Source organism: Lepisosteus platostomus, chromosome 2 (assembly GCF_059453375.1).
Source record: "Lepisosteus platostomus isolate fLepPlt1 chromosome 2, fLepPlt1.hap1, whole genome shotgun sequence".
NCBI lineage: Eukaryota > Metazoa > Chordata > Actinopteri > Semionotiformes > Lepisosteidae > Lepisosteus > Lepisosteus platostomus.
The window spans coordinates 74,373,480-74,396,814 of record NC_142612.1 but is presented as its reverse complement, the minus strand read 5'-3'; the positions used below and the strand labels follow the sequence as shown (position 1 = coordinate 74,396,814).

The following is a 23,335-nucleotide window of genomic DNA, read 5'->3' as shown; positions in this document are numbered from 1 at the left end:
AGACATATACAGTATATATATACTCTTGCAGCATAATTTGGAAATCTAAAGTAAGCCCACTGATGGATTTTTCTTTTACTCTATAGAAATATAATATTATTTTTGCAGCACAAGTGGCAGACTCAAGTTGCTGTGAATAAAATTCAGAAAAAAACTACACGGACGTGAGTTGTGCTTTAATAATGCATATTTATCAATCTGTCAAAATAAAAATACTCATTTTCATTTATGTGTGGAAATTCGAGATCAGAATAAGTCTCTTCCAGTATATTTGATCAAGTCAAAAACATTTCTCAGTCACTTTTCCCAGTTATTGCTCAGACCACATTGCATTAAGTCGCAAAGCCTTGTGAATAATACACCTTTTCTAATCAATAGACTGATATTTATTGAAAGGATAATTTATCCTTTAAAATGCAGCCTGTCTACCGGCTGTACGGTATCTTTTGGTGCAGCAAAATATTAGTTTCTTCTTAAGACATTATTCGTAAATTGCATAATGTGAAAGTACAAATAAAGTAATGAACAACCACGAATTGGAACATAACCATCTTATCTCTTTATTTGGTATTGAACTTTTCTTTCTGTCACAGTTTGCTAACTGATGAGCAAATAAAGACTTGTACAGTAAGTAATGCCTTTGATACTGGTAAATACAAAATGGTGCTAAAATCATTGGCAATTTCCTCTGTAGAGGAATCTGTCGCAAGGAGATCTTTATCGGTTGTAGATCTGGTTATTACTGCATATCTTTATTTATGTATTTTGGCCACTGTTAGGGCTTTAGAAGACATAAAGGAGATAGCAGGATATGTTAATACACATTCAAGTGCAAACAAGACATTGAAAGCAAAAAAATAAAATGATATATATTCTTCCATCTTTTAGATGTACTGTAAAGGTACCGGTGATTGTAAAGGTCTCAAATTTATTATGGGATGAGCCAGCCCTTCACTAAAAAACCTCAATAAGAATTTCTCTCTATTGGTACCTCTCCATTAAGCAAGGTATTCCTGGCAAGAACAGGGAGGCAAACCACAAGTCAGTTGAGTGACATCTCGTAACAATAGTCGATTCAGAAGCTGGTAATCTCATTGGGATTGGGAGGCTCTTGAGACTGTTGAGAAAAGGTTTAACTGTTGTGTTTCTCCTTGAGCGCCAGGTTTTCCTTTTGTCCGTACTCTAAATACACTGGCTAAGCAGCAAAATGCATATGTAAAAAACAATACATTTCCAAATGATACCTGTAAATGATCAATGAAGTCATTGTAAGCCCACTTCCCTATGCAAACTTTTCTATTGCCTCGTGAGGTACCAGTATGTTGCCTATTCTGGCAGATATGTTTCAGCTGAAGGGATGTTTAGGTTTGAAAACAAATCAAATTGAAGAAGCTCTCTTTCAGAGAAGAAAACATTAGTTTTGGGACTTTTAGTTCGCTCGGGATCTGTCAGCTGGATTCATTGAATAGACGGTAATTCTGACAATAGTAGGCAGTAGGAAAGAAGGGGAGAATCAATCAATCAGTCTGTGAAGCTCAAATGATAGATTGACAGGGAGAGGACCACTCATTAGAAGTGACAGCATTGTAACAGGTGGACATGGAAATACAGCACATACTGCATATAAGTCCATATACATACATTGATAAGGAAGCTGGAAATACAACAGCTTTCGAAGAACAATTAGGCTGTAATTTATTGAGCCAAAAGTCTCTAGGGAGGAAAACATAGAAGTAGCTTTTGAAAGAAAGCTTGCTCATTATGTGGATTTAGAAGAAGATAGACGAGGAAAGAATGGCCGATACAGACATATCCACTTAAAGTGAGCTGTCATGGCCTTGCTGCTAGATCAATATTGAGAGTCTTTCTCAAAACAGAGTTTGACAGGAGCAAAAAAAGGATGTGATTAGGTACTTGTAGACAGCAGACTGGTGTGGCTCTTGGATTTGGAAGTGGATTACTTTCAACAGCTATGGCAATTGGTCAGACCCCCAAGGCGTCTATCATTTATTTGACCCTGCTTTTGGAAAAGTGCAAGAGCAAACCAAAGGTTAGGGTATTACCAAGCATCATCAGCAATTAATTGGGCTGGAATTCCCCGTTTTCCTGTTCACATGTGTTACATCTTATCGCACATTATTTGTTTTAGAAAGAGTAGTTAATAAAACATACAAAGGCGATTATTCTTAGTCTTCATAGATTTCCTCAATACTGTGAGAAAAATCATCCTGGGCTTAATGCTTGAAGCCAAATCATGAGAAAATACCTCTGATGAATTCAGGGAAGTGTGATAATTACTGCTATTCTCAGAAAATAAAGGAATTATTGTTCCATGCTATGAAGAGGAAATAAATGTTTCCCTTGCTACAATAGATATTTATTTTATGCATCAGCTAACATTGACAGGCCAGACATCAGGAAATATTCATGATGTCCTGATATCTGATTAAGAAACTGTGAACCCTGTTAGACTGTTGACTGTTCGTTTCCTTGCTCATACTAGGCATGTCCTACAGACCAGGAAGTGACAACAGGGTGGAAGGAGGTCCATCAGCAGATGACAACGTTTTACTAGTTGAGACATACATGCAATATTGCCTACTTTACATACCACACTGTTCCAGCTATGACGTTTTAATGACAGAGCCTGCATAGATGCTACAATTTCACTCTTTAGCTCTATAGAACCCTATAGCTTTTCTGTGTATAGCTGATAGTTATGCCTTCCTTTAGGAAGCTACTGTGACAATGTTTTTTATGGGTCTGAGGTGAACAAAGCACTAGCAGAGTTTTGGTACCGTACTTGGAATTAGGGAGTGAGCCATTTAATATTCGCCCATTCAGAAATCCTCAGAAGAAATTTGTTTACTGGAGATATAAGTCAGTAAATATATACTATATATATAAATATATTATACTGTATATAAGGAAAATCATCTGCTGCCCAAGCACATTCTTTAGTTCTCAATAGTGTATTAACTCCCCAGAAAGGTATACTTTATTCATTTGTAAAAGATCACCATTCAAAATGATCTCGGTGGAGTTTGGAGGTACAGTGCTGAGAAAAAGCTTGTTGAACCCCTTGTTGAACATTTTTAACCTACAATTTCATGAGATCTTCATGAAAGTGTTGAGAAAAGATGAGGATAACCTGCTTAAATATACAACACATAAGATGTACTGTATTTGGATTATTTAATTACCAATGCAATCCAACAGTAAATATCTCCATGTGAATAAGCATTTCAACCCCTAGATTCAGAAACTGGTAGCACCTTCTTAAGTAGTAATGACTTCAACTAGACATTTCCTGCATCTGGTTTTTATGACTTTTTGGCCCATTCTTCCTTACAGACCTGTTTCAGATCGGTGACGTTTGAGGGTTTCCTTACATGAATAGATTGCTTCAGTTCTTACCATAATCAATGGTGTTTAAGTACAGAGTTTGACTTGGCTAATCCAAAATGTGAAATTTCATCCTGGGTCATTATTTAGTAGATATGTTTTGTGTTTTAGATCAATGTCTTGATCCACTTTCCTAAATAAGGTCAAAGGTTTAAGCTCAGATTCAGCTGATGACTGGGCAGAAGGTTCAATTTTTGACTTGCCTAAGTGCTCTTTGGTGAACCTGAAAATTTTTCTCGGCACTGTATAGTATCTACACATTTGGCAAAAAACAAGTGCTAGGCATGGACAACAGCTAGTATTAAAATGTTGCAGCTAACAGGGTCATAAAATGTATAAAATGTAGTATCCACATCACAGAAAACCTAAAAAACTATAGGTTGTGTTTGAGGTTTTGTCTAGCTTTAGGTGGGCAGATAGACAGGTAAGCACAAATGATCAAGAGGGAATTTTCGGTTTTACTCTATCATTTCTGATAAACCATTAGAAGCTTCAACATAGAAACACAGAAGGCAGAAAGAAGACAGAAATGGAAGGAAACAAAAGAAGAGAGAGGGAAAGGCACAAGAAAGAAGACAGGAGAAACAGAGAAAAGAATGACACCATCACCTTTCTCTGCCTCTAAGCTTGTGACATGCGAGAGAACCTTGTTTTGATCAGTCTTGGAGACCAGATTCTACACAAACTAAGTAATATGAACCTTGTTATCGACAGCTTGCTGTCTTATTTATCTTCGGAAATTCTCATTTCTTTTATTGTGGAATCCTCAGGCTAAAAATATTATTTCCTAGTTGCAGATGCATTTTTAGAACAAGGAGATCTAGTCTAGATTTCGATTTAGTCTTGGGTCATATTCTTTTATTTAGGGTACAGGGTATTCCTCTTGCTGGCTTGTCAAAATGTTGCATAGAGTGTTAGATTAAAAGGGTAGATTCTGGGTTTCTGGGTCTGTAGGACCTGCACTTGGTCTCTGAAACACATATATTTGTATATATTGATACGTTTAAAGTTGCATGTTATGTAATGTATTGTGCTGTTTAGTTGTCTTATTGTTAATAAATATTTGTCCTGCTTGACAAGTATGACACTGAGTACTCTTCCACCTCAGCTGTGCCAGAAAACATAAGATCTCACGTGCCGAAACCTAAGTGCTTCAGATTGTTTCCTATGGCTTGGGTATATATATATTTATTTAACATTCCATTTTCTGCATCTTTTTTTCCCAGCACACCAAGGTTGCAACAGTATTGCTGTACTCTGGAATATTTTGTTATGAGCTTGAGGAACAATAGTTTGGTTTCTGCTGTTGAAGATGAAAAAAATATCATACAGATTTAAAACTTTTTTGAGACTAATAGGAAATGCTGTAGGTAGTCAACAATATGTCTGTTTTCTTTTTCTTTTAACTAAAACTAAAATGATGTGTCCAGTAAATTCCACCTGAGGCAATAACGCAGTAGTTAGCAGTCTGGACCTCAGGTGCTATGTGTATGGAGTTGGTATGTTCTCCTTGTATTAGTGTGGGTTTCTGTTGCTTTAGTTTCCTCCCACAGTCCAAAGACATACTGTTTAACTGGCTTCTGGGAAAAATGGCCCTCTTGCTCTTGTGTGTGCCCCTGCGATTGAGTGGCATTGCGGGTGTACCCTGCCTTGCCCCCGTTGTTTGCTGAGATAGGCTCCAGCTCCCTGAATCTATAGTTATTTATTGAATACCAAATTGAATCGGAAGACACCATTAGAAAATGGATGGATGGATATTTCACCTGTGTTAACTTCCTTCCATTGGCACTTCAAGTAGATTTTAAAACAAAAATTTTAGGTAATACTGTTTGCCTTTAAGACTTCAAGAGCTTGAATGGTTTGGCTTCTGACTCCATAAGTGGAATGTTTACACCCTATACACATGCACATCATTTGCTCTCTTACGTGTAATTGCTCTTCAGACTATGGCTTTCAGTTTCCACTCCTAGGCTTCAAATACTGGGGCACTATGCCTTCTGTTAAAGTGCTCGAAGGAAGACTGGAATGATCCCCCAGCCCATATCAGATCTTGCAAGACAATCAGCGCTTTGAAATACTGTTTGAAATTCATTATTACTTCTGTTCATTTGAACTTTTAATAGTATTGTCCTTTGATTGTTTTGTTGTACAGTGCCATAGCATCCATGGAAGCAGCTATATAAAATAAGCATTGTTATTATTATAATATTTCAGTTTGTTTCAATTTCCCGTCATGTTTAAAAAATAAGAGTGATCTTGGTGAGGAAAATCTTCTGGAAATCAACCTATAATATACAACTGACATGGAATTGCCCTTTTTGTAAACTGAAATAACAATGTAACAGAAGCATTTGAAATATTAATGACCTCAGTCTGTGGACATAGTGCATAGGTTTCACAGGGAAGTGAACACTTAGAGTAACGTTAACCATGTCCAAACACAACTAAGTAGTGAACACTGCAGTAGCTCATATTTATACAGTATTAACACAAGTCAAATTCCTTAGTGTCCTGCATTGTAATTTCATCCACTTTTAATTAAAGATGCTCTGAAAAATTCTGATTGTGATATTGATTATATTCATAGCTCATTGGTTTTTTGTTACAGCACAGATATCTTTCTCAGATAGCACACAGTGTTCTACTTCTGTGCTACTTTAGCAGCTCAGTTAATCAAATGGCTATTGAGTCACTTTGCCAAAATTGAGAGAGAGAAAACAGAGAAAACATTAAATCCATTAAGGTCTATTATGCTGCAGTTAACAGTACTGAGGCAGCTCACCCTAATGGCCAGAATAATAGAGAAGTAAAGGACTCCAGTTCAAAAATAAACTTGCCGTTGTTAGGCACCTTCTTTCTGTTTCTACATTTGTACATATTAATGCCATTTATGTTGTTTTGTGAGTTAAAATGACTGTGAGCTTATTTGATTAGTGCACTTAATGAAAATTAGGTTACTTAGTTTATTGAGTCATTTGGATCCATAAAATGTAATTATAATTAATCAGTCGTAACTATGACTGACCCTTTTAATGAAAAATAAATCAAGTAATTTCTCTAGGTCCACCACCCCCAGTATGTACTGTACTATGTTGTACATGCGGTTTTGTGTCTTGGCCACATTTCTGAATGAGCTAATGTAGAGAGGCAAACTGTCTGGGAAAGGATGTATGCAGTACTGTATATAACTATACTGTATATTCTTTTATATTCTGTATATTCTATATATTTAAGCTTATAGTTGACTAAAAAAGAAAGGATAGGTGAAACAGCATTGTTGAAACCATGGAACAAATACCCTTTTCAAATATTAAAACATTCAGAAAACCTTGTGCATTTTTAAAACAGGTAAAGTTTTTTTTGCTCATAGTTTAAAAGCTTTATGCCCTGCACAAATAGTAGAAACCAAAGTATGGCTTTGGAGGGGTTGTGTCTTTTGTCCATGGGATGTTAAAATTTTATTCTAATTAAATAATTAGGGTCTGTCAACAGACAGTGGCAGCAGCAGGACTTGTTCATTTTCAAAACAGCAGGGTAATTTGTTTCCTGTTTTGAAAATCAGTGCCTGTGCTTATGTACTCGAAGCAGAGTGGATTGATGTAATTGCAGGAGCAGGAGGAGGAAGAAGGAGAGAGGCAGATGCGTGTGCCTCTTCAGTTTGCAGCTAAAAAAAGCAAATGGGCTTCTAGTTTCCTCTCTCAAACGTGCATTTACCACAGAAATACGGCACGAGGAAATACATTTTCGAAAAGGAAGGGAAAAGAAAATAATAAAACAAATATTAACATTCTTCAGGGATCTAGCCTGAGCTAAATTAGCAGGATAGGGTAACAATAACAGCAGAAAATTTAACAAGTTTTTAATTATACTTGCAGGTTCTGAGCTGCCCAGGGAGAAGAAAATAAACAAACAAACTGAATAAGTGTCTTTTCTTTTCTAACACACTGAGATCAGGATTGAGTGTTTAGGGCTGGGAGTGCAGTGTTAAAAGCTAGCTGCTTAAATAGTGTTCAAAAGTCCAATGCTTTTATTCATTGCTCAGATAAAATAGGCCAATATTCAATAACCAATCCCTTTGACTTTAGAGAAGACCCTATTTGTCTTCATGTGTTCATGAGGTTAAATAAAAATTACATTTGTGAAAAAACAGGAGTGCACAGTAAATGTGCATTTATTATTCAAATAACATTTGTTTATTTTTGCTTTATAATATTCAGGATGTTTTAGTCAACATGAATTTCATTTCATGTTCCTGCTGAAGCTTATATATTGCTGACCTGGCTATTCTATGTCATTCCATAAGTATTTACACTTCATTGTGAATTGAATTATTTGGAATGATTAACATGTTACCAAAACATTCCTAAACATCGTTGATGTCTATTATGATTATCAAGATAATGATCATCATCGTTATTATTAGCACAATTCAACTATTTATTTTAGAGCAGCACCTCAAAATGTTGGTATATATGACTATGGATTATTATAAACATTAAAGCTTTACAAAAATCTATATTTATAGTCTTATCTTTACATTTATGGCTATCAGTGGATGCAACCTTGTAAGTTTGATACGAATAACAAATAATGTCCCATAAATCCATTAACATTTACCCAAGATTCTGTGTTTGAAGTCTCAGCATTGCTGCGTTTACATTTTTCTATTTGACCTGGAAATAGAAAATGTCTACATAGGGTGATAATCTTCCTTAACTCACCATGCCCTACATGTCAGAGTGCAATTCTCATTAAGAAAATAAAACAGACCTATTGCAAATCTGATTAGCTGGTTTAGAAAACACTGTGCTAAATTGATTTCTCTGGTTGAACCTCCTGCTCACTTATTTGTCTTTTTATCATTTGTAGCTTGAATATATGTTATACAGCCCATCATAGTTTAACTTGTGATATGTTCTTGTATTTTACATAAGAACCTGCAAGATACAGATTTTGTGTTTTTGAAAATAGAACTGATTTATTGATTTAAGCACTTTTTAACTGAACTTGTATTAACTTCTTATTAATATAGAAAACATGTGATTAAATAACCTTAACAAATTTTGGTGTTACTCTTTGAAGATGTTTGAAGTTAAAGCTGAAAAGATTTTCTGCTTTCAATTCTAGACAATTTCGATCCCAGGTTTTCCATGTGACAATACAGCAGAAAACAAACATATCAAATCTGATTTGATATGGAAGCTCACTCACTGCTTGTTTGGTTTTCTCTTTTAAATTCAATTGCATGGTAGTTTTCTTCTAAAATAGGAAATTAAATGTTTTTATTTCGTCTTGACTCACTGTGTTTGAATTGTCCCGGAGGAACTGCATATAGAATTGGCAGCAGGGCAATGTACTGTATAATGCAAGGTTTTAATCGACATACTTAAAGGTATTTGCAAGATAATTATGACCAATACCTGTAGGTAATGTGACCTGTAACAATGAGCTTAGTTAATATTCTAATTCAGCCTCATACTGAAGCTCTGCAAGGTATTAAAGACTGCAGAAAACACGGTTTCTTAAATAAATCTGACATATTCAGCATTATAATTTCACAACAATAAAGCAAAAACACATTAGTGAGCTTAGTTCCAGGAAATCCAGTGCTCATAGAGAACATTCAAACATTCAAGAAAGAGCAAGAACTGATTGTATTAGTGAAAGACTGATTTTTTTCTTAAAACAATTTTATATCCATGTGTGCCATATAATATAAGTGATACATTTAATTTAGATGGCAAATTAATTAATAGATGGGCGCATTCACTATGTGTGGTGTGTAATGTTCACTTGTCTTAGGGAAATGAATTACAAAATGTGCCGAATTTGTTTCTCCAGGCAAACCATTAAATATTTCATGAAATGAGTAAATGCAGAAAGAACATTTCCCCTTGTCTGATTTGCCATAATTATGGAACATTTCTTATCTACTGAGGTTCAGGCCACCAGAACATTTGCACACAGAGACCCAAATATATGCAGGAAAATAGTTCTACACTGTCACATATTATAAGGTCATTTTCCTCACACACCCAGTTATTGCTGTTGGTTTTAGTCATTTCATTTGACATATTAAGCTTCTGTATCTTGGCATAAAGGACACAATATTGCAGCATATTGGCAAGCTCATTTGCTTTTCACAGCTAGTGTTGTGTCCAAATATCAACCCCCTGGGATAAACACATGTATAAAGACTGCAGGCAAATGAGCCACAGCAGCAGGTGGCCTATTGCAGCCTAATGAACACGGCAATCTGTTACTATCACTGCAGTGCTTTTCACCAGACAATTAGGCAACTAAGCGTGTAATTATTCCAGGCCAACAAGAAGAGCCTCTTCTCTAATTTCATCTTTTCATTGCTGTTTACTCACCCACACTCCCCTCATTAATGAGAGATTTTCCAGTCTATGCTAATTGGTTTCAATAACATTCATTTTAGTTGAAAGGGAACGATTCTGTTAATTGAGAAGCGAAAGCATCTTTTCATTTCAAGTGCGTCCCTGCTATGGAGCTTTGAATGCACTCAACAGGTTCCAGCTAATGAAATTAAGTTACGCCGCCATGGCAAGGAAAACTGAATTAAAGCAATTTATTGTCATTGAAGCATGCGGCATGGCTCTGGCACAATTAATGCGTAATGTACAGAAAGGTAATTTGAAAATGGTTGTGCTCCCACAAAAAAACAAGGATGTATTCTTTAGATCTGGTCAGCTGAATGCTTAACCAGGCTCCTCTTTGTTGCTTAGTCAAATTAGAGCGTGCTCATTGTTCATGACAGACTGAGAAAATGTCAGATGTACAGTTGACAATGCAGTTCTACATAATGTGTTACAGACAGTAATAGAATCTTGTTAGGAGTTGGATACACTATTTGCTTAGACCATTAATTTCAATTATCATCATTATCAGCTTAACACAGTTATTTTGGATAAGTAAATATACTCTAATCAACAACAAAAAAACCCTAACAGAATAATCATCTTTGGAATCTAACGAGAACTAAATAGCAAAATTCTTCCAAGATATTTTCATAGTTTAATAACTGTCTTTGACCTATTAGGACAGTAGCTATAGCAAGGTTGTGACCTCGCCACTGTAGTATTGATCTATAATTGAAAGTTGACTTGTCAAGGTACAGTACAGTAGTTTTACATCTGTGTCACTGCATCTCAGTGACCCCTGCTGGCCAAGTAGACACCAGATGATTGTTGGATATGTGAGAATTCTCCAGCCAAGACTTTGGAGAGCAGGATTTTCAAATGAGGGTCCTGTCATTCTGGGTTAAACAGATCACACATTCATTAGTTATGGTCACAGAATACTGCCCCAGTATACTTAAAAAAAAAGAAAAAAAGAATACCAAAAATATTTGGGTATATTGAAATAGAAATACTACTGTTCTATATTTGCTTCCCAGTTTTGCTTTCAAAAAGTTATAGATATTCACAGATAAGGCTAGAGAAGGTTGTTCCTGTTCCTCAATACAGGAGTGGTAGTAAATAGTCACCTTTCAATGACATAAGCTGTTTACTGTTCTTATATTGGAAATGCAAGACTTTATCATAAAATTGTTAAATGAAAATGTATCTGTGGCTGCTAAAAAAGAAAAAAAAAAAACAAGAACCAAAACGTATCTTTTATGTTTCAGAAACAAAATGCTCTTTGCTTTTAAAAAGCAGATTCATTAGCAGTTACACAGTAATTAATTAATATTTTTTCCCCTGAAATATTGCTTCCTGTTAATTGATGTGCCAAAATGTATTCGAAGCCGGATAAGCGTACAGTACCTGAGGTTGCCAAGGTTACCCAATTTAATCCACCCACAGACATTCCTGATCTACATAATTCCATCATATCATTCACTGCATTTCAAAGTGATGTTGATAAATGGCACCTTCAGAAGATAATATTTCTGCTTGGGTGTAATAAATCTTATGTAAAGTGTTCTGAATTTCATACACCAATGGCATAAAAAATAGCCCTGCAATCCTGCTGATACTCAATGGGCTTATGACAACAGGAAAGTTCCAGTTTTCTTGGAATGTTTGAGTCATTTCCTGTTTTAGTGATTGCTTTGCTAAATTTCAAGAATTTGCATTGTTTTACCATGTCTTGTTAAGTATGCGTTATGATTTTGCACCAAAATTCTTGCTACAGTGCAGTTATTAAAAATAGAAGGAAAACAATGCTGCAGTGTGTTACAGTTTCATACATCTCTGACTGAATATATGCATTAGTAATTTGAAGTGCAAAATTCATTTTTTTGGAGTCCAAATTTGCCTTCTCAGTAAATATGTGTGCTTTGGAAAATTGGAAAGAAGTTTGCTAAAACTATGACTATTGTGAAACAATCATCAAAGAGAATTCACGTCCTTCATCTGCAGAAAGCAAGTCATGAAAACTCAATTGCATAACAAAATTTCCATTCAAGTTGAGCAGTCTACAGTGCTATATACTGCCAACACTAATAATAGCATTTACATTGCAATTCTGAATATGACTCCTAAAACAGACTGATGTGACATCTTAAAAATGTTGAAATAGAACTACATACAGGTTAACATTTTAAAACATGCTTAACGTTTATTTTTATGTCTGGCTAGATATATTCTTACAGGGAGATCTGGACAGATGAAGCAGAAATTTAGAAAATACAATATACTGTAGCTGTGGTACGCTAACTAGTGATTTAATACAGGCCAAAGTCTTGCTAACTTAATCTCAGCTCAAATACTGCTTGCAAATCTTAAATGAAAGTTCAATAGTTAGTCAGTCCTTTGTGTCAAACATTTTGAAACTGTTTTATTCAGTATTAAATTACAGACTACCAAACCAGATGCATGTTTTTAACAAAACTAGAACTTTATAACTCTCATTATTGCATTTATTTTTGATGCATTGCTCCTTGTTAAAAAAGAAAACGAATTGTAAAACTGCAGCACTTATCCATGTCTTAAGATAAGATTAAACTTTTAATCTCACCGTCCTTTTGATTTTCGTTAAGGCTGGTTAAATCTCTTGCTTTTTGTAAGTGAACAAGTAAATGATCCTTGCCAGAGTACAAGTTCGTCTTGTACAGAATTAAAGTCAAAAAGTGTATTTTCCGCAAGTGACTGATTACATTTGTTTACTAATTAGGTTTTATTTTCCATTATTAATGTTTTTAATAAGCAAGGAGTCAGGTGTAGCTGACAGTAATTAATGGGTTATTTTAGCAGATCGTTATTGCGGTGCTTCTTCTTCCTAATAAAGCAGATAATTACTTGATGTTTGCTCTGAGACAAATAAAGAACTCCGTATTGACTTTTTGACGGCCAGATTCCTGTTTTGCTGGCAGTCCTAATAGACTTTTAAATTGTGGTTTTATATCCATCATGTATTGTAGAAGTTGATCATATTTTCCATACCAATTAATGCAGCAAACCTTTTATCAGTAGGTCAAATATATAATTTGTTATGGTTTATCTATGTAAAATGGTATGATTTGTTGTTGCACACCTAAAACTAGTAGTTTCTTTTTTCAAAATATGCAGATTTCAGGTTTGATTTTGCCAAATTAAGGATCTTTCTTTGTTTCAGATAAAACAAAACTTCCGATCTTTTCAATGTGCGATAACGAGGAAACTGTCCTAGCAGGCCCGGAAATTACAGAGTAAGTACCTTTCTCAGTGATAGTGAAATTAAGAGAAAACCACATCACAAGGACTGTAATTAAATGCACAGATAAAACACAATGCTATCATGAATCTTTTTTGACTTTATACTGACAGTGCTTTGTCTTGCACATTGTCCCAGTTTCAAAACCCTATCCAATCTGTGAAAAGCCAAAGAAATGTGAATTATAACAGAAATAAGTCTTAGATATCAATGGATATTTTATTTGTATGTTATCTTACTTTGCATTCTAAAATTAAAAAGAACCGTTGACTGGTTCAGGTACCTTAAGATGAACTTGAGTCTGAAGTTATAGGCTGCGGATATGGCAGAAAATGAGTTCAGTTGTGCAGTTGTATTAATAGAGTATATGATGCATACAGTATTGTACAATACAGTCCCTATTTGAGAAATCTAATTGTAATTGCCTTGGTTCTTATTTAAACCAAAAGCCCAAAAACAAAAAAGAATACAGCAACAGCAGAATCCATAATATTATACCTTCGTTTATGTCTTAAATTTTTTTTAGTAGAATACAGGATATAGATTTCAACCCCTAATGATAATACATGTTTGCGTAATCTCACTATCAAATGATGAACTGCATTAGGAAGTTAATTTTAAATGATTGACAGTCTTATATGCATGCTGCTAATCTACAGTAATTTTCTTTTTATTCAGGCAAAAATTTGTGGATGTCTTGTCTAACTGGGTAACTGAAATAAACGGAATTCAGAAGCACAGTGGACAGGCCCCTCTGTTTACTGAGAACATGCTTTCACCAATAAAGGTATCTATTTCTCTTGATTCTCATTTGCAAACCTACGGCTGTACTGTTATCCACGTATACAAAGCCTTCATGACTTAGCTAGGTAACCTACCTAAAATTCACTGCTGAAAGTGATTCCCTAGAGGACTTCCTGCATGCCTGCAAATACCACACTGATTATAGGCTTTTTGCAAATAATAAACTACATTTTTCGAATCTTTATTTGTGGAACAATGGGTAGCGGGGGGGGGGCTCAGGTCGATGAGTTAGAGAGAAACACTGTGAAAGGGAAAAAAAATTGAGCTTCCCCTCTCACACACTTGAGTGATTTCTAATGGAAATGATTTGTTTGTGTTGCTCCACTACCTTTAAATTTTGGTTAAAATAACAACAATCATTTGGGCGCACCCGACGAGCCTTAAAGTCAACATTGTCAGAGCTTATATTCTGGTAATGAAAGAGGTTAACCTCCAGGGCCTCCTCCCAAACAACCCATATTGCCCAAAAGAATGTAGTCATTGACTTCTGTTGTACCAGGAAATGCAAGACTTAAAATGGGACTGACTTGAGTTACAGGTTACCCATTTACTGGAAATAAATACTTTGCTGGCTACTCAGTAGCAATTCTTCTTGAACAGAATAAAAAATGGTTGCCAGTGACATCAGAGCTTGGCTGCCTGCTTCAGGTTATCAGAGGGCATTATATATTGATAGTTGAGGATTTATTGCGGAAAATATAGCCCAATCGTTCTGGATCAGGTGGTAGTCTGGCCCCAGGAGGAATAAGCATCACAGCTGTTAGTCTGCTGTAATCTATCAGTAGGTGGAGCTGTGTGATCTATCAATTAGAGAACAAGCAATTCAACTGATTTGTTATTGGCAGCCTAATAGAGATAATGGTCTTCACTGGACACGACAGGTATGATTCAAGAAACTGCTGGCATAAAGTAAACAGAAAATGAATGTTCATTAAAATATCATGACCACTGTCACAGGGAGATGTTAAGATGCAAGAACTGAAGGACACAAGGCACCAGAATGTCTAGCTCTAACTGTTTTCTAAGGGGCATGAGCTGTTATGAAAGGAGGAGATTGATATTTTCTTCTGTTTAATTTAGTGCATTAAATCACTGGAGTACGCTTTTGGTGATGTAATGTAATATAAAATATAAACATAAAATAGGTCTGAAAATATACATTGTATTGCAATTAGCAGTCATGACAGCTGATATTGTAAGGGCCTGGTTCCTATGTATATTGGCCAAACACAGATTTGCAGAAACCTTTTGATTCTTTTATATGAATACATTGTATATACAGTACCTAACTACCACAGATAAAAGAATGTGCATATTCATACTTTAACAGATAACAATTACCACCTCTTCTATATAATTTTACATTTTTGTTTTTCTTGTGTATTGTTATATTCTAAGTGGATTCAAGTGTGAAATACTTTTGGTGTCTATCTCGGAAACACAAGGAAAAAAAAAGATATCAGTATTATTAAATACTGACCCAAAATTGCATCTAAGGTACCTCAATGCATACCAGAAATGTTTAAAAGAAATAATAGCAAAGTCTCATATTCTATCTTGTGCTGAATTAATTTAAAGTGCTATTTTCGTATTTTAGGACAGTGCTATATATTGTTCAGTTTTTATTCTGTAAAATTCAATTTAAACATATAGATATAAAGATAATTGCATTTTAAACTCAAGTGGCAAGTTAATGCAGTTATGAGATTTTTGCAAACTAAAAAAGTATATAAAACTCTACATTGTATTATTCTACTTAACTAGATTGAAAGATTTTACCTTAAAAGAGCAAACAACAACAGAACATATGAAACCACTGCCACTGGTATTACTGACTTTTATTAAGTATTTCTTATGTATATAAAGATATATTACACACCTCCCTTTCGCTAACTTACACAATATTGTACAGGAGGTTTAAAAAAAAAAACTCTAAGATAAATTTAATCTTTTTTATTGTTATAGATTCTCTTTAGTTTTCTGTTGGCAGCAGCAGAAATGACTAGTTATACATCACAGATTGGGCCTCTGGCTATTATCCTGTTTGGACTGCAGCCAAGTAGAAAGTAATTTAAACATTACAGGAAATTAAATCTCAGAATTCAAATTTTGCATAAAGTTTTAGTACAATGAAAATGTCACCCATAAATTATGAAGTCAAACTGAATTCTTTTTAGAACTTTTAAAAAAGGAAATAAACAAACTTGACAGTCAAGTGCTTACATATTTTTATACTAGCAAGCCATTCGTGTACAATCACTGTTGAAGTTATGCTCATATGAGAATGATCAGCATTGAGAAGCCTCTATCTGCCTTATATCTTCCTGCTGTCTGGTTTTCTAATCACATTTATTTGGCTTATTACATTGAGATATAATGATTTTAATTTCCAGTTTCCATCGAAGTGTTGATTGCATAAGGAACCTTTCATTTGTTTGAAAATGTTGAATACTAAGTGGGTGGCTGGAGAGAAACAGATGGATTGTAAATTTGCTTGGGCTTCAAGGAAAGATGGGTGCTGACTGGCTTTGCTATTTTTAAAGTTTTGCACAAATAAATGCCTATGGTCCCCATATTGGCTATATTTCTGTATCTACTTTGTCTCACAATTTATATAAAAGACGGAAATATCTTTCATGAATATTTTGAAGAAAATATTTTTCCTCAGTAATGTAATCTTAATCTTAATAATTGAACCCTTGTAAAAAAAAAAGGTGTTGTAGAGTTGTTTATATTGTTTATCGTGATTCGTCATTATTGTTTTTTAATTTTGCTTCTCTTTTTATTGGAGCTCCAATTTCCCTTTGAGAAATACTATTCCTTAATTAAAGTCTTACTTAAGTAAATGTATCAGAAAGTTGTTGGCAATATGTGAATTTTTAGATTATTTTAATTTCCCCACCTCCTTCAGGTGAATGATTTAGATGGCCTTGACCCCTCTGTGACTGCAGGGATTAATGTGGTATAATGATTGCTGAGGCTATCATTGCAGCAGGCATCATTAATTATCCTTATTGATTGTTGCTTTCAAAGATAAAGCATTCTGCTGACTGGAAAATACCCTCTTCATGCAAGGTCAAGGCTAAAAAAAGGAAGTTAGATAATCACATTAGTGAACAACAGAAATAAAAATAACTGCTCCCCAAATTGTGTAATTAGGATCAAATGTCACCTTTAACTTCTGTTTACAAAATGACCAGATTCTGTCAAGTCGGTTTCTCCAAGATTCTTTGAGTACATGATAATTGCATTATTGTTGGTAACCAGAATGCTGCATTATAAAGAGGATCAGATTCCCCATGTGTCTGGAACTTGCTGCACAAGCTAACTTACTCACCCACCAAAGTGCAACGGACAAGAGGGACTTATCTAAAAATACTAATGATATGATAAATGAAATGGGCTTGATGGAGGAAGTGGTGCTCGGCCTTGAAGTCCGATTATATTTCCGAGGGTGGCATAATGGAAATGTAGGGTTTGTGTTTACATACAGTATTCTTACATCACTCCCTGTGGAAGCTCCTCACCATTAAAAGCCTGCCTCCATTTATGCCAATAGACCTCTGCACCAGATCTACAGTGCCTGATCTACAGGGAATTTTGGGGCAAATCACATTTATTTATTTCCAAGACCTCCTTCTATATACAGTATATCCCCTTTATCCCCACAACCCACCTGGTCAAGGTTTGTATCTTACACCCATCATAATGGATACCTTGCAGTGAGTGAGACATACAGTAGTTGTATTTGTAAGTGTCTGGGAGGGACTTTTGGCTTCACTTGTATCCGGAGATGCTGATGCCACAGAAAATGTTTTGTAACCCAAAGGATGTGTATGATGAAGAGCAAGGTAATAATGGATGCCCTGGACTGTAAAATAATGGAATAGAACTTGGGAAATCTGGATGTCAAGTTACCATACTTATAGCTTAAAGAAAATTTGTCTTTCTTCTTGTTTGATGTTTTTTTCTGCCCAGGTTCTCTTTAACCTGTGTACAGTACCTTTAAACTATTGTGATATTGTTTATAATGTTAAACAGACAAGCCAGATACAGTACAGTCTGGACAGCATACCAGTCCATCACAGTAATTATCACTAATAAGAATTAAATTTAAAAAACAAATTCTGCACCGGTTCATGCCTTGTCAAATTCGTCTTTTGTCCTTTGCACCAGCACTATGCAATATGTTGTGAAAGTGTGTTTTCAAACTTGTTAACTTCCCACCTTAATTTGAAATGCTTGTGAGAGCCTGGTTGCAGCACAAGAGACTAATTAGTCAACTCCTGCTTTGTGAAACTGACAAAGCAGTAAGGAGGTTATGTTCTTCAGGATTTTGAAAAGAATTCAGACTTCTCAAGTCCATCCTACTGTAAGCAATCTTCGACCGGATGTCAAGAATTTCTATGATTTGTAAATCTAAGTAGGATGGCATGGAAAGGGGCCCTGGATGATATTTTGGCTAAGGGAATTGTCTGGTTTATGTCTCCATTGGCTCTCCTGGGCTGCTGGGGTTCCTCTGGGTACTGCTCTTTTCTAATTCCTATCAAAAGACATGTTGGTAGGGTGACAGTCTGTGCTAAACTACCCATGAATACAGCAGGTGTGGGAGGGCACGATGGTGCAGGGGTTGGAACTGCAGCCTCATAGCGCTGGGGTCCTGTCTTCAATTCCCGATCTGGGGTGCTCTCTGCGTGGAGTGTGTATGTTCTCCCGGTGTTTGTGAGGGTTTCCTCTGGGTGCTCCGGGTTCCTCCAACAGTCCAGACACACACTGGTAGTTCATTGCCTTCTGGAAAAAATGGCTATGGTCTGAGTGTGAATGTGTTGGCGTGTCTGGGTGCGTGCCCTGCGTCCTGTCCAGCGTGTGTCCTGCCTCGAGCCTGTTGCTTGCTGGGATCGGCTCCAGCTCCCCCACAGCGCTGTACTTAGAAAATGGGTGGATGATATGAGTGGGTCCCCATCTCCATTAATCCACCCTGTCTGAAGTAGCTGCTCTATAACACCAACCCAATGTAGTTGGGATAAATTTCAGGTGAAGTAGAAATCATTTTAAATAAGTAATGAATCCACACAAAGTATCATCACTATATTAGATATAGATCAACTCATTATAAGAAGAAAATACAATAAGTATGATTAGTATCATTGAGAAGGCTTACCATATAAAAACATATCATTGTATGCATGTTAGCTTTAAAGTACAAATTTGCTGAGAATTAAGACAAAATTACAGTTCAGTCTTGTACTGTATACCAACTTCTGAAAATCATTTTTTTCAGAAGTTCCTCCAACATAGGAAAGGAAATAGTGGAACCAGTTGTTATATATTACATTCCTGTCTCAGACATGCAGTCGGTGTCGTTATTAATTTAAAACATGCTGTTTGTTTGGCTTTACTAACCACTTTCTAGGGGTTGATTTGTTAATTGTACATCTTTCGTTTTTTTCTTTTGCTGTGCAGACTAAGGTATGTTAGGTTCATGTTGAAAAATGTCCCTTTCAATTAAAAAAGATGAATCAATGAATGCACAGTACCCTATTTAAAGTATAATGTATATGCACTGTGGTTTAACTGCCTACTAGTATCACAGATGGAAACTGGGTTTGACACAAATATATTCTCATTTCAAATAGCGATTTGCAAAAGTCTGCGAAACAATAGACATTCATTTTTGTTCTTCTCATCCTGAGGTGTGTGATTGGCATGTTTTCATATGTGAATTGTGTTTTCCTCTGACATGTTTCTTTGTACAACCTCTTCATGTCAAACACTGTATAAAAGCATTTTGGAAGAAACTGGGCTATTAAAATCACACACAATGCATGCACATAAAAAAACACTTCATACTGAGAATAAAGGAAAAAGATATACACGCAAGTATGTTAAAAAAATTAGATGAATAAAATCCATGAACATTTTAGACTTCTTGATACCTAGATGTTTGACCAGTGCTGTGCTTTGTGTGGCACCTGAAATAGAGAATCGTCTTATCCAGAGAATATAATAAGGAGCATTCCAAGGCCTGTAGCTTCATTACACCTCAGGTGCTTTGAAACAGACTCGGTTTGAAACATCACATTGTCTGTATTGTATTCATTGTGGAATTGCAAAGCAGTTGCCTAAGGGCATGAGATACCAGCAATTTCAGCTTTGGCCAGTGTTGCAACGTATGCAATAGTCTTTCTATAAAATACATACACTACATTGATAATTTACATATATAAACAAACCATATAGGTTAAAGTGGGGAGCTGCACACACCCAACGAAAGGCTCCGTAATTAAAATGTTTCTTTTTTTCCTTTTCCTTTTCAACATGGATTTAACTTGTTTGTGAACTTATGAATGATATATATGTATACACACAAATAATTCAAAATATATCAGCACTAAGGAAATATGAAATCATAATGACCTTGTAGCCACTGGACACCACTCAATGATTAATGCTCTAACAATGCAAGATAATTACTGAGGAAATAAATACAAAATTCCACCCTGCTGTTCTCTATCCATATTATGTAGACAGACTATGTCTTTTATTTATTTAAAAAAAATATATTATTCACGAGGATAATTCATTGTAAATTCTGTACTCTAAATGAGACAAGCAATACTAAAGTTTGTTCCTTTGGTACATGCGCAGGTATGAACTAGCAATGGGTTTGATTGCTGCACTGATCACTTCAGTCATGAGAGTAGTAAAAAGAAAATGAAAGGATAAAATCACGAATTATAGGAAATTATTACTTGCTGCCCGATTTTCCAGCAAGCAATTATTCATAATAAGTCAGATGTTCCCACTTTTGTAAAGTTTAAAACTTCGATAAACTATTGGCAAGTGCAAGCTCTTTTAGTTAGTTTGAAGTTAATTATGCCCGTGAGCAAACTGCGCCACACATTAGAAGAACAAGGTTAGTGCTGAAAAACGTTATTGTAAATTTGATCCCAGCAAATTTTTTAGATAACTCTTGGGATACGCAGAAAATCTAGTGTTCAGAGGTAGTTATCCATGTGTCTTACTCTGTTATGTTGATGCGGATTTGCTCCAGTCTAGCATTCCACATTGACAGTGGAAGGGCAAATCCTGTCTTGTTGGTGAACAAAAATAAATCCTTTTATGTTTATGGACAATGATATATTTGAAAAAGAAAACATAGTTCAGCTTGCAACATATAAAACTAACGCTGACAGAAGACCTTTTCTAAATATCTTACAGATCTCTGAATTATTGATTTTACATCGGTTGTTTTAATCATGTTAAATGATCAAACACACAATAAATTAGGAAAAAAGGAACCCACTTGTTTAATTATGAAGGAGACAGAAGAAGGTGATGTTTTATAAATACCATCACATTTTTTTTCTTTTGTTTTATGACCTTGAGGGCATCTAATAAGCAAATAAATAAACAATTGTTCACCAGTGGTGATCTTAAAAACAAACAAGAACGCCACTGGCCAAAAATCTTAGGTGCGGGCTATGGTGGTAGAAAAGAGCCCCCCCCCCCCCCCCACACACACACACACAAAAACATGGACTTTTTATGTACTTCTTAGGTTTTAAATAACCTTGTTGAGAACTCTGCTATTTATGCCTTGAGCATCTGAAGACAATATGAAATTCCATCCACAGCTCCCACACTGAGAGTTGGGTTTTAAACTGGCAACCAAACATCCCTTACTGCATTGTGCAGGCCAGGCTACGCTCTGAATGGATAGCACTAGCACCGGGAGATGGAAGGGAGGGAGACAGAGGAACAAAAAGACACAAATAAAGGCCAAGTGATGGGAGGGACATGGGGAAAACGTACTGCAGAGAGGGGGAAGAGAGAGATGCATGCATGAGAGTTTTTGTTGACTGGGGCAGTTTAATTGTGTGGGCTGAACCTGATCCGTCTTTTCGTGTCAATAAATAAAGCCTTCTTTAAATCTCAGTTTGAACCTGAATTTGAGGGGAGGTGGGATGTGTGTGTGTGTGTGAGTGGAAGAGCAGCAGTGAAGGATGGTTTTCGGGGGTGGGGGGGTTTGGTGAAGGGGAGAGGGAGAGAGAAAGAGTGAGAGAGCCGTGAAAAGGGGCCTCCTGTGGGGCAGAGAATACCCAGAACCTGCAGCGAGCCCGACACTTCCCCCTGACCCAGGATCTGGCTTTGACAGGCACTTGCTGGGAGGGAGCTTGCAGCTACTTTGGTCCCTGGAGTCTGTGTCTGTGATTGTGTAGGCAGGGCCTCTGGAGGGGAATTCAGGGGAAAATTAAAAAAAAACCCGCCTCTACATACATGAACTGGTACCATTAAACGAACAAAAAAATCACTCAAAATGTTCCTGAGAATATTTTTTTCTTAGGTTTTTTCATGATACATAAAGATACCAACATTTTACACAAAATCTGGGAATGAGCAACTAGGATTGTTAATGCATTTGTTCTGTGCACTCTGTACTAACGGTTTGGATTTCATCTCTGCTGTGTCTTTCAAAAATCAAAATATTTGTCAACTAGCCTTGCAGGTAGGAAAATTGCTAACTCGTTTTGAGTTGTGTTCTATTAAAGATGAGTCCAAAGTCACATTAGATTAAATGAAATCCTTTAATACATGTTTGAGTGCACTGTTTGGATTTTATTTGAATAAAAAAGGAATATACAGTATGTATCAGTTTTAGTGTATAAATGTATATCATATATATACTGTTTTAAAGCTAATGCAAAGGTTTACTGAACAAGTGTCTTGGTAGTCTGTGACGCCCATTTATCTCTTTGACATTTACTAACTTAATACAGGCTCAGGTTAACAAAATTAAGCCCAGGCATTAAATAACCATCTTACCAAATGTATCCCTGCAATGGCCAGAAATTGTTTTAAGGACTGAAGTTCAGCTTCACCTCGCTTTGGAGTGCAGGTCACATACTTGCACTCCCTGTACGGAAAAGAAAGCAAGATGTCTCTTCTTATATTGCGGGCACCCTGTTAGAACCCTGCTTACCCACAAGAGTTTTTTATCTGCAGCTTTCTACTAATTGTTTTCAGTTTCTCATGCTTTTATCAGTTGTATCACTTTATGTTTCCATCAAACACCACATTTATCTTATCATTGCCTTGACAACTGCCTATTAGCAAAAATGGCTGGTGGGCCCGTGGGTATTTTTTAGTGATGACACCGTGACATTGTCAGGCGGCAGCGACTGGTATGATAGTCACAGCATGCAGTGCCGTGATGGAGCTGTCAGCCTCCGAAGGCTGCTTTGACAGCCGTCTAGCTATATATTCGATAATCTTTTCGGAAAACTTTGACCCACAAAACAAACGCTGACACATACATTTGCTTTCTTTTAAGCCTGACAATATCGCACCCAAGCGCAAGCGGGGCTCTGCTCTGCAGCGGTTAAACAGCTAACCAGCCACCCATCAAGGATTTCAAAGTGGAGAGGGCTCCACCAGCTTGTGACGGGGATTCTCTTTGACAAGT

General features: G+C 36.0%; 1 protein-coding gene across 3 annotated transcripts in view; it reads left to right on the top strand.

The window, feature by feature from the left end:
- Positions 1-23,335, top strand: part of LOC148677105 (uncharacterized) — a 79,430-nt gene that overhangs the window by 29,241 nt on the left and 26,854 nt on the right. For all 3 annotated transcript variants that reach the window (XM_088618096.1, XM_088618088.1, XM_088618103.1), the window contains exons 2-3: positions 12,988-13,060; positions 13,744-13,852. In XM_088618096.1, coding sequence (XP_088474222.1) covers positions 12,988-13,060; positions 13,744-13,852 — 182 coding nt within the window. The remainder of the gene's footprint in view (positions 1-12,987; positions 13,061-13,743; positions 13,853-23,335) is intronic.